Source organism: Falco punctatus, assembly GCF_963210335.1.
Source record: "Falco punctatus genome assembly, chromosome: 4".
Classification (NCBI taxonomy): Eukaryota; Metazoa; Chordata; class Aves; order Falconiformes; family Falconidae; genus Falco; species Falco punctatus.
In genome coordinates this window covers 41044509-41056835 of record NC_137583.1, presented here as the reverse complement: position 1 = coordinate 41056835, position 12327 = coordinate 41044509, and the positions used below count along the sequence as shown (strand labels likewise).

General features: G+C 38.3%; 1 protein-coding gene across 35 annotated transcripts in view; it reads right to left on the bottom strand.

The window, feature by feature from the left end:
- Positions 1-12327, bottom strand: part of RBFOX1 (RNA binding fox-1 homolog 1) — a 1334594-nt gene that overhangs the window by 136820 nt on the left and 1185447 nt on the right. For all 35 annotated transcript variants that reach the window (XM_080382970.1, XM_080382948.1, XM_080382979.1 and 32 more), the window contains one exon: positions 9142-9384. In XM_080382970.1, coding sequence (XP_080239096.1) covers positions 9142-9384 — 243 coding nt within the window. The remainder of the gene's footprint in view (positions 1-9141; positions 9385-12327) is intronic.

Genomic DNA, 12327 nt, shown 5'->3' with positions numbered 1-12327 from the left:
CCCTCTGCCCATGGAGGTCCATGAGGGAGCAGACACCCCCCCAGCCTGGGCAGGACCCCACGCCGGGGCAGGGGGTGCCCGCAGGAGCCGTGACCCGCGGGCAGCGGCGCTGGGGCAGCTCCTGGCAGGGCCTGTGACCCCACGGGGAGAGGGGCCCGGGCTGCGGTGGGGTTGGGGCAGGGCTGGGGACCCCGCGGGGACCCCCCTGGGGCCGGCTGGGCCTGAAGGATGGCAGCCTGTGCAGGAGCAGTCACAGGGGACAATTTAAAACGACCATCCAAATCTTCCTGCATATCACAGACCAAAACCAGCAGAAAGCACATCCAAGACTATCAGCTCAGCCTAACTGCTTTTCTGGCAAAGTCTGAAAGGAAAAACTAACCGCTCCCTGAACGCATATCTAGTTAATAAGAAAATTGTCCTCTGTCTGCTTCTGCCTGTGATGCATATTTCACCCTGTCACATCACTGGTAGACCATAAAGCAGCTTCACACTTACAGATGGATTCACCTGCTTGCAGGTTAAGCCAAGACAGATCGACATGCCTTGCTCCTGTCTTTCTAATATTGACGGATAGCAAAGTTAGATGTTTGAATCAAGTCTCTCTTTCATACTGACCCTAGAAAGGGAACAGATTAATCAGGAAGAAGTGGTAAGTAAGCCCACACATGAGTAACATTTAATTAAAGTAATTCTGTGGGCAGGTAGGTGGGCGTGTGGGAAAGCTGAAGAAATAGGTATGTGGGAGAGGAATGGAAACTTGTGAGTACAAACAGGATTTGAAAAAAAAAAAAGTATTTTCAGGTTTGGGTTGAGGGGTAATAGGCCATTAAGCCATCCTTAACTGAGACCTACGTGTCGTCATGCAGGAGAGTACATTTAGCTCTTGTGTAACCCTGGACAAAGACTGTCACATTAACAGAAGTTCAGCCTTATGACTTATGGAAGAAAGGAAGCCTACCTGGATGATCTTCATAGCTTTTAACTACAAACCTTGTTAGTTTTCCATCTGCCTGTGCTACCTTACCATTCGGACCTCTCTAATGGAGAGTCAGTTTCTTGCAAGCAAGGACCTAAGATGTTGATGGTTAACCAAGAAGTTACAAGCATGTTCTCCACATGCCATTGCATAAAGTACTCTACCCCACGCAATATACAAATTTATACTGCAATTACAAAGAGATGGTACAGGGAGGAATCAATGACTTCTGATAAAGTTGCAAACCATTAACTATCATTTGCATGCCAATTACAAGAGAATGGAAAACATCATCAGTCTTACCTAGCCTAGCACAGCTAGTCCTGCATTTAGTGAAAATGAGAGTTAATTGTCACCAAAAAAATGCCCCCTGTAAGGATCAGGTTTAATTACCGTGTTACAATGTGAAACAAAGATGCAGAAGGTCAAATACAAAGGAAGTTGTAATGAGCTATTTCACAATACCAAGATCCCCTTTGAAATTTATGCTCAGTTTATTCAGCAAAATGTGCAATAAATGTTTTTCTCAATGCATCAGAACCCAAAGCACAGCCAAAGCATTTGGATGCCACAGCTACTTAGACTGCATAGAGAGAAGACAAAGTCAATAATGGAACATGTAGAAGGATTGGTATGGAGCAGCAGCCCAAGAGCCAACACAAAGTTGTCTATTGATAACACAAGAAAACTCAAAAAAATAATATTGTTAACTTGTTCAGGGCCAAGCAGGGAGAAAATTGTTTAGTTGGTCAATTAAACTTGACAGATGAAAAATTAATTGGTAATGCTTTTTAGAATAAATGTTTCAAGTTGGAGTAATATGATCATATCTCTGGTTGATAATGTGATTGAAAACACCTCTGCAATGTTTTCTACTTTAAATCTGCCTTAGAGTTGGCTGGAATTACCTGCTCAAGTGATCGAAGAACTGTTATTCAGCCCCACAATGAACATTCAGAGGGGTATTCAATGGTGTTCAGCTAATTTATTTGAGCAAACATGACTAGAGATGAAAGAGCATAATTGCTGTCTTTATCCCTGCGTGGGGTTTTTGTTTTTGGGGAGGATCTTCAGCTTTATTACTTCACTGATTTCAAGCACTTAAAAATCATGCGAGGAAGTTAAAATTGCAATATCTCAACACCCAACCCCCCACCACCAAATAATAATTGTCATGCCTTCTGTTTCAATATCACATTTGAAATCTTTTCTTGTTATGAGAATCAAAAGGAAAAAGAAGCCACGGTGACACCTAAATCACAAGAACCAGTTACCGAGATTTCAGAACACGAGATGCGCTGATAGGCATGCAGTGGCACAGTCAGCTGGCAGCGTGACAGCTGCTCTCCTCACACCAGGTACCCACCCACAGAATGACAAGTACTTTCCCGCAGTAAAGCCCAAGTTAACTCAGCAACACAGGAAAAGGAGAGGTGGTTATCTCCTTACCAGGCAAAACAACTAAGTACGCAAACAGCCACTTTTTAAACAGTATCATAGAAAACAGTTGCTTTAAGGTTTTGTGTATCCTTGAGAAAAATCTATTTTAGAGCATGCACTGACACATGTAGCTGCAAAAGCGAGCAATACGTTCCTGCTATTCCTTAGCATAAGCAAAGAAACACATGTGGGGCATAGTTACAAAGTTTACACGCAGGGCTCTCAGCAAGGAAGCCTCTTAGAAGGAATAATGCCTATGATCACAAGTCATTACCGTGCCTTGCCAAACCAGCACAGCATTATGTTATCTATTTGGGATGTCAGTTTTGATCTCTTTACTATAGAGTAGGAGCTGGACCAGGTTGCTCGCTTCTGCAGCTCTGAAGCACTCGGGGTCTTGAAAAAAGCTCCTTGAAATATTTTCTTCAAGTAGCAGTTGGGACCAAATATAATAGGTAGTATAAATGAAATAGCATACCATGCTGATACAATAGCCTACACCAGCAGGATATGATTTAAATGAATAAACACTGCTGTAACAATTGCCAAATTATTATCAGACATCTAGCATACTGGTGGCAAACATCTATAGACAAAAATACAGAATGGAAATAGAATAAAAACTGGGTCATTGATAGTAGTTGGGGAAAAAAAAATATCTATGTGGAAATCTGACTTGCAAGACAGCCCACTTCATGGTGAAAAGTTCCTTGCTCCTCCACAGAAGGAGCACAGTCCTCTGAGTGCCACTAGTTTGAGACACACTGTTGTAAAAACAGCTGATGGACAACTGTAAACCAAGTAGGATATAGCCCACTGATTAATATGGAATAGAATTTCTTGAAACAGCTAACGTATCTGACATCCTCAGGAGATAGACAGATCAGGAATAAAATAGTAGGAAAGCAAGAGTGGAAGAACAATCAAGTTCAACATGGTGAATACTTTTCCAGTCCAGAGCATCACTAAGCCTTCCCAAATCCTTAGATGAAGAGATATCCTCTGAGATATGACTAAGGAATGGACAAGCCTGGACATAATTAACACCAAGAAAAGAAACCATCAAACTTACAAGCCATTAAGATCTCAAAGAACATACACAATTTCAAGGTAAAGCAGGACAACAGTTATAACAGACATGCAGTATCTAATATATCAGTTATTCTCACACAGTAGAGTATCAAGTTCATTGGATGCCACATGAGGAACTTTGGTAGTAACAAAGCTGAAATTTAGTCATAACAGCAAACTTATACATAAAATACCTCATCATCTTCAGTGATCACAGCCAAAGCACACCTTTGCACTACATGTCTTCCACAGGACCTCAGCAGCACTGCATCCCCGTGCCACGCTGGTTATTGATTCAGAACCACTTCAGACAGAAAAGCACTATGCACTGATCCACCAACACTCCTCCAAGTAACCTGCTTTTTCCCTCCAGGACTCCTATCCAAGCACACAACTTATCAAGGCTTTTCAGCCTGTGGAATCTGGTGAAGTCCCTGCCCAAGGCAGAAAGCCTGCACAAGAGGCTCGAGTTTTCTCTAACGCAAAAGTAGAATGAAGTTTAGGGAAGAATATTTTTTGTACACACACACACACAACACAGAGCATTATTAAAACCTCAGTTTTTACCATACCATATTTACTTTCATTATTAGTATAAGACACTTAGAATAGGAAACATTACAGAAAAAACATTTACTTTAATATTACTGCTTTCTTACACATGCCCAGTAAACGCCCTTTGTATCTACATACTCATTGCCCACTGACATCAACATAAGCTGAGCATGAAAACCACAGGCAAAAACTGAACAAGTTTTACTCTCGGAACAATGTATGTACAATGTGTTTGCATATATACATATGTACACAGGTAAAAGGTGATATGATATTTCATAAAATGATCAAAAGTCTGTCTTAAAAATACGTTAAAATATGTAACTATTTAACATAACACTCAAACCCACTCTGCAAAATCATCAGACATTACTTTTACCATAACTTTGTAACACACTTACCATTGATCCATCCTTCTTGAAAGAAGCAATTTACTATTTTTGTTAATGACTAAAAGCACGTTTGATGCTATGCAACTCCAAAAGTCTACCAACCAGCACTTAAATAACCCAGCACTGGATGAGTATTGATTGTGCATATACTCAGATGGACTACTTCCTTGATTAAAGTTAAACAAATATATTGATCCAAAAAGATGAAAACCGTATTATTCAGAAAAGACTCAAAGTAACTTTTGACAGTATTTTATTACCTACAGAAGATTTTGTATTATTTCAGCTAAATCATCCTGTCTTTGAACATTTACTTCCCTTTTATCTGGTATATTTTCTCCTGTTTCACAGCATCTGAATATGAAGTTAGCAATCCCTATACATGCAATCTAAGAACCTCTTGTGCCAAACACTTACCCTAATAGAATCTTGTTTTACACTTTTTTAGCAAGTAATGGATAAAAAAAAAAATCACTAGGAAGTACACTTTTTGGAAGTACAAAAGAATTTCTCACCCCACATCCTCACTGCGAGATGAATGTCCATTAAATTACATGTGAATTGATTAAGGATAACATGCAGAAAAGTCTTAACAATATCAGAACATTCCATACTCCTCAATTGCAATTTTCAAAGAGCTTGGTAGTCAGTTCAAGCAAAAGCAAGCAAGACTGTTGTCTCTTAACTGAAAAGAACTTTGGAATCCAACTAGGAGAGAAGTGGAAGGAAAATGGCAGGTTTTTTGATAGGGTAGATACCCAAGGCAGTTGGAAGTCCACAGAAAGTCACTGCTACAAAGGACAAAAGATACCCAGAGCATTATATGCAGATATTATGTGTGCTCCCTGGAGCAGCTCAAGGTATAAAAAGGGTCTGTGCAATAGTTTGTTGTAAAAAGTAAAATCCGAGAGGAAAAAAAAGGATCCCTTCCTATTAAGTTCTCAGCAAAATATTTTAGTTTTAATCAAAGAAAAGCATACGCTCTCTTCTGATCAGATTTGCCTGCTTTAATAGCATATAGAAAATACTATATATTCTGTAATCCTGTATTTATTAATGTCCCACACCAAGTCCAAGCTGGTTTCAAGCACTGTCACTTTGGCTTGGTAGTACTATACATCCATTTTGAAAGGCTCTGACTGACCAAAGACAACACAGGAAACCTTTACTAGAGGCTACAGATTCTACTCCTAAAGAAATCAAGTCTATAGATTTTCTATATTAAGAGCACACTACTGTACACAAAATTGCAAACCTGTAATAAAACTGATGATCAGAATCTTGTTCAATTTGCAGCAAATTGGGATACCAACAGTGGTTCCAGCTGGGCTGGGATCACACTGTGATGTAGTAAAGGAATCAACAAAAGTTGCATGGAACCTTTTGATTTTTATCTCTATTATTTATAACTTTATCGAGGTTTAGGTAGCACTAGACCCAATGTGAGCTCTAGCTTCCAGTGTCTAATTCTTTCAGACAAAAAGAAAAAAACTGGGACACAGAAAAAGCCAGGGTATGTGCCTAGCCTCACTGTGCAGTAAGATCTTCATGGATGAGGTTAAGCCACTTCTGGTACTAGTTCTACAAATTAGATACAGTGCCCTGCAGTTTATTAGCTTTGTATTTCAAACTTTTATGATGCATTTTTTGAATATCTCCAGCTTCACATGTACATAAATATGCACATGAATAAGAAAATTCAAAAATTGCTCTTGCCTCCAATAGCTTGCCTAATCCACATTAATCACAGCAGCATTCTTTTGTGAAAGACTGATCAATTGATCATTCATCTTATAATGTTTACTGAAAGGAAACTATGTAAAAATATTGGAACCTACCAGGGCTACTATGTCCCCACATCAATTCAACTTAAAATTCTTGAAGACTCAAACCCAGCTATTCTAAAAACGAGCAGGAACTGGAAAGAAGTATTTTTTTCCTTCAACAATAAAGACCACATGGAGTTACAAAGTTTACACAGTGCTATTGAAGCTCTGTTTCATAATGAAAACATATATTATTGAACCTACAGAGAGATGTACACAGCTGAACCCTCGTAACGTTACAAAGCCCCTGTCAAATCTGCCTGGGATCTATCTGCATATACTTATATATAATCTCTGTACAGCATGTTAAGTGAAATGCTAATGAGACACTGTGTAACAGATTTTAGAACTAGGTACCCATAATTAAATTGTGCAAACAATATTTGACTGTGCATTTGTAAAACTAACTGGTGAGTAATGTGTTAAATGTCAAAGCTACTTTGAACAATGTAGATCAACAGAGATACACTTCTTGTAAACTTGTATTTTCAATGCATTGTTCTCCAGGGAGGAATAGTATCCGTTGCAATTTAGAAAAAAAACATATTTTTTTTTTCAAACAAAACAAAACAAAACAAAAATTTCTCAAAAATACCCTAAAGTCAAAAGTAAGGAAATCTAATTCTTTATAAACAGCATGGGAGCTACTTCAAAACATTATGCACATTCTTCTGTAAAAAAGGAAAGAGGAAGGCAAGAAAAGGTTCCAAATAAAAAGAGCAAATAACTATACTATATTCCCCAAATACAAAAGGTTAGTGGAATTGAAGTATTATCCTTCAGAGAATGGAAATTCACTCCATGTGGAACCAGAAGGGAGAAAGTGTATGACAGGTAAAATATAAGTTGGATATTAGGAAGGCAAAAAGGAAATAAGAAAAGCAGATAGCAAAGGATACAAAAACAAATAACAATAAAGCCTATTAGTATATCAGAAGCAGGAAACTTTCAAGGGAATCATTGGATTTGCTAGAGCTGGGATTGAATACAGCACCTGAAGAAGATAAGGGCATTGCAGACAATCCAAATTATTTCTTTTCATCAGCCTTTGCCATGGAAAATGTTGGAAAAAACGCATACCTGACTTTTCTGATAAAGAGACTAACACTTCTTCAAACTGATAAATCAAAAAGGGGTGAAGAAACACAATAAATTGAAAACAATAAATGATGAGGGATGAGCTCCTGTCCCACTCACATCGACAGGTGTTTTACCATTGATTTTCGCACTAACAGTCTTTTACTTCAAAACCGAACAACAGACCAACAGTTTCAAAGTATGAAACAGCTGAGCTGGGCATTGCAGTGGACTGTCAGTGTGCAGCTGTGGTCAAAAGAGCAAGCAGAATAGCAGAATAAAAAAAGAATGAGATAGGGACAGTAGGAAAGATCATACCTTTAATCACTGTCCAATCTTTTCTGGAGAATCTATTCAGCTTAGGGTTCCTGCTCTAAACCAGCAACAGTGCATATGGCAAGAGTTTGACAACAGTAAAAAATAATTATGGAAGATAACTTTAAAAGGTAGAAAGAACCAGGAAGTTAACTTAGCAAAGAGATGAATAAGAGGGACACTGTAGAGCTGCAAAGGATGCTATAAGATATATGTAAATAGGATGGTATTCAACTTAAACTTTCTCACACCACTAAAGCAAAGGCCCAATCAGGGCAATAAAAAGTTACCATGTCAAAAATAATATGCCCAAAACATTTTACTGCATAAACTGCAGAACTATGTAATTAATTCACAAAGACATCTCTATGATAATCACAAGGAATATTTTTGTGTGATTGATATTGCTTATCTTTCTTGTTGATACCCATATAAAGAAATCAGTGACACGGCAATAAATATAAGTCCTCGGAAAACTCATTTAAGGGAGTGTGCTTTCCCTTTTCTCTTGCTCTAATGCATGAAACTTTTCAGGTTTGACATATGCCAGGGAAGGAAGGGAAGGGAAGATGAGGTATGGAGCACGGTGGCAGCAAGGACAAGGACAGCTAGCAGAGGTGTTTCAAGCACATGCTCAAATTGCAGCATGCTGTCTGTTCTGTGTTAGATCCTACACCTGTAATACAGGTGGTTGATGGCTCAGAAATCTGCCAGATGCTGGCACTGGATATATTGGGTCCCAATCTAAAATAAAGACAGAAGCACTGTGTGAAATCTGTGACTTAAACTACAAGTTAGGGCCATCCAAGGCATCTCTTGCATAATTCATGACACTTCAGAACTCCATGTATAAATCAAATAGAAGGGAAGTTTATCATTTCTGCTCTGTTGAGCACAGATCCACAGACAACTTTGGTAATGGCTGCACAAACAAGCTCTCTGGAAAATACAGCATTACAGACATGCTCTTCACAATCGTCATTCACACAGTTCTGCAAGTAATTGTAGTATGGTGTCATTCAATGAACACTTCTATGAAAAACTACTCATAAGTGGCAAAAATACAGATGCCATTAAAAATAATAATATGAGTCCAGTTTGGGGTGGGTTGTTTTTTCATTTGGGTAGGGTTTTTCCCCCAAATAACTGCTTACAACCACTCTTTTGCAATGTTTTTCCATGTTGGACTTAGTCAAACTTTATTATATGACTCATGGTCTTGTTATTAATCACTTTGTCTAATACTGAAGCAAACTACAGATTCTACAAAGCTCCCACACTTAACTAAGAGGCTCCAAAAGCAGCAAAATTATATTCCTCAAGTTCAACGGTAAACTTTGACAGACTTTCAACCCTGAAACAGTGAGCAATCCTAGCACAAACAAAGAGCAAAACTATTCAGTGTAACATAAGGATAAATGTTATCAATAAAGACACATGTAACTTGAACCACACTGCTTTAGAAATATCTGTAACCTTGACTTACTGTGGCTGTGCCGGAGACAGTTTGTGCATTTGTGTCAGCTGCACTCTGTTCAGAGTGTGTCTGGGCAGGAGGGTACATGTTTAACGTGTGCTCTGGAACAGTGGTTTGGCCTGTGTAGTCTGGAGCTGGATGAGGATGTGGGGCTGTGTATTCTGCAGGGATACCGTTCTGAGGTGGAGCAAACTGGGCTGAGGCATAAGGCTGTGCCATTGTGTCAGGAGGTGCTGTAGCTTCCTGATTACCCTGTAGAATTAAAGGAAAAAAGAGGAAGAAGAAATGTGGTGTGAGATAAAATAAGCCATGATCCTGCACATGTAACGCAGAAAGCGATGATAAGAATTCTGCTAAGATTGCTGGCCCAAAAAGGGCACAACGGCTGTTTCTCGAGGAGAAAATTTCTTATCTGAATTAAATCCACTGTGCCAACCCTATTAAATCTTACTATAATTAGACAAACAAATCTGCTGTTCTATGGATAATGGTAGACTATTCTTTAACTGGGAAAGGTCAGTGAAATCTACCTGAACTAATGCCTCAACCCAGACAATGAGGAGGAAAAAAGCTCGGTTTGTTCCCAAGGCTGCTGAGCGTGACTGCCAATCCAGAGCTCTGATAAGGTAAGCCCATGGCCAGCGATCCACTCTGACCTGCCCTCCGCAGAACACAATACTGCAACCTACACACAGCACGGTAACCATACACTGAAAATATTTTATGAAACAACGCTCTACGAGATATCCAGAAATACTCTGAGGTACACCGTATTGAGCAACTGCACGAAACAAATGCGAAAAAAAATAATGAGATCCAATCAAAATCATAAGCATTTGAATCTAAAAATACATCAAGATCTTCACATAAAAGAAAAATTCGATGCTGTAGGCTGTCGAAAGAAATAGATTTAAGAGCTTTCAAGGCTTTAAATTTGAAGACAACAGTTTTTCATTTCCATATTACAATAAGCCTATACAATTAAACACAAATGCCCTCATCTCTTCATAAATAGATCCATCTTTCTCTTTGATATAATGAAGGATAGTTGAGCATGTTAATTTAGCAGAGACGTCTGACTAAATGCTCTGCTCATACCAAACAGTAATTATTCTAGGGGAGGAAATGTACAGAACAAGCCTTCAGAACCTACATAAAAGTTGTCCAAAACATAACGCTGCAGATGACACAGCATTAGAGGCCATTAATACAGAGACTATCCCAAACTCAGATGAACTGATTTACAGGATAAAATTATCCCTCTAGGTATCAAGTAATGTAAAAAATTAATATTTGAGTAAAACTCCAATTAGTCTTCTAAATACTCTGCCATTCTCCCACCAAAACATGTACAAATAACTGCACAGGACTAATGTAGGGATTTTGCTTATTTGTACACACCAGTCCCTGTCTTCCAAATATCAGAATAGGCTGAATGAATAAAAGACATTGTTTTGCATTTTGTACTTCAGGACATTTCCAGCCCATTTCAACTAATTATGTCATAATTATTAATGACATCATTTCTCTGACCTGAACTGGTCCTAAACTCAAGAGCTTTTATGAATTTGCAAAACCACAGCACAGAAATAAGCTTTGGTGCATGGCAGGCTGAGAAGGGAAAATTAAATTTTCCTTTGTAAAAGGTACTCATTGTGCCCCCCAAAATTAAAAGTTTATATCAGCAATCAAACCCTCCCTAATTTTAATCCCATTCTTGCATCTGTTTTAGTGTATGGCCTTGGACATGTAGTTTACATTGCTTCATTCAACCATCTTTAAAAAATGAGAACAGTGACAAATACGTACTTCACAGGGTTAAGTCAGCAGGTTTCATTTGCATATATCTACAATCATTCCAAGGTTAATGCTGCACTGATACTGGCTCTGCTTAAATTTCAGTGGAGGTTAAAAAGTCTTGTAAATGTATACTTATACCCTCTTATATTAAAATGGCAAGGTCCCTTTCTTATTTCTTTTACATAATACTTTCACTATTAAAAAAAAAAAAACAACAAAAAACCAGATTCAGTAAAACCCAGCAATGATTGGATTACACCAACGTCATTTATGAAATTTTAAAGAATTATTTTAAAAACTTGGGGGGCAGGCAGGCCACCTTAAATTTTGAATCAAATATTTTAGGAGGGACTTCAGCAAGTGGTAAGAATGAACAACAGCAAATCAAACTTCTGCCTGTACAAGCATTTTCACTGTGCTGGCTTTGAAAAACAGTAGCTGGTTACTACTGGTCCTTAAGCTATTCCTTCATGTCAGATGCTAAACATGGCATTAGAGTCAGCAGCTGTTAAAAGAGAACAATAATGGCAACAAAGGGACCAAGGGCTAATGTCCAGGTGCATTTGATCTAAAGGTTTTTATACCACCTCCAGCCCTAAACCAGATGTTACTGAGACCCCCACTGTTTCTCATTAACCTTGACAGCAGTTCCATGAGACCCTAATTAATATTCAAAGCATTCACACTTAGTGCTAATTACAGCTAATATTTAATTAAGAGGGTTGAACTTTCATATTAGTTTTACCAGCAACTGCAAACAACTCACTTTTTAGATTTATCATAAAATGGCAAACTGCACTGGCAATTCCAGAACCTTCACATTGCTGAGACCCTTCCACCTCTTTCATTAGGCTTGTTAAGCTGAGATCTGGATCACTCATTTATAACCGAGACCCCATTAATATGTAAACAACGAAGGGTTAGGGGGTTGCCTGTTTTGGGTTTTTTTTTCATTATTTTATAAATATATATAAACATTCTACATACATATTTTTCAGGGATTTACAGCTTTACAGTTAAACAAACAACCGCCCCCATTCTTAGGGCACTGGCACGCAAGATTATCACTCCAGGAACTGCATATTCATTAAGTTGTTTGGGGGGGGCGGGGAGAGGGGTGGAAACACTAGAGAAATTACACTTGCACGCTCTACTGTAGGCCATAAGTTTAAAATAACAATGACAATAAATCGGAGTTGTTTGATTCTTAAAACCAATGTCTACTGTAGCCTTTCCTAGCCTTTAAAATTAAAGTGAATTTATGATTCACAATTAATTCTATAGACACAGTATTACAATGAAGTATAAAAGCATGGATGTATAAACGTGCTCTTTACTACTTACAGGGGTATCAAGCCAGTAGCTTATTATTTAGAATATGGAATTATATTAAGA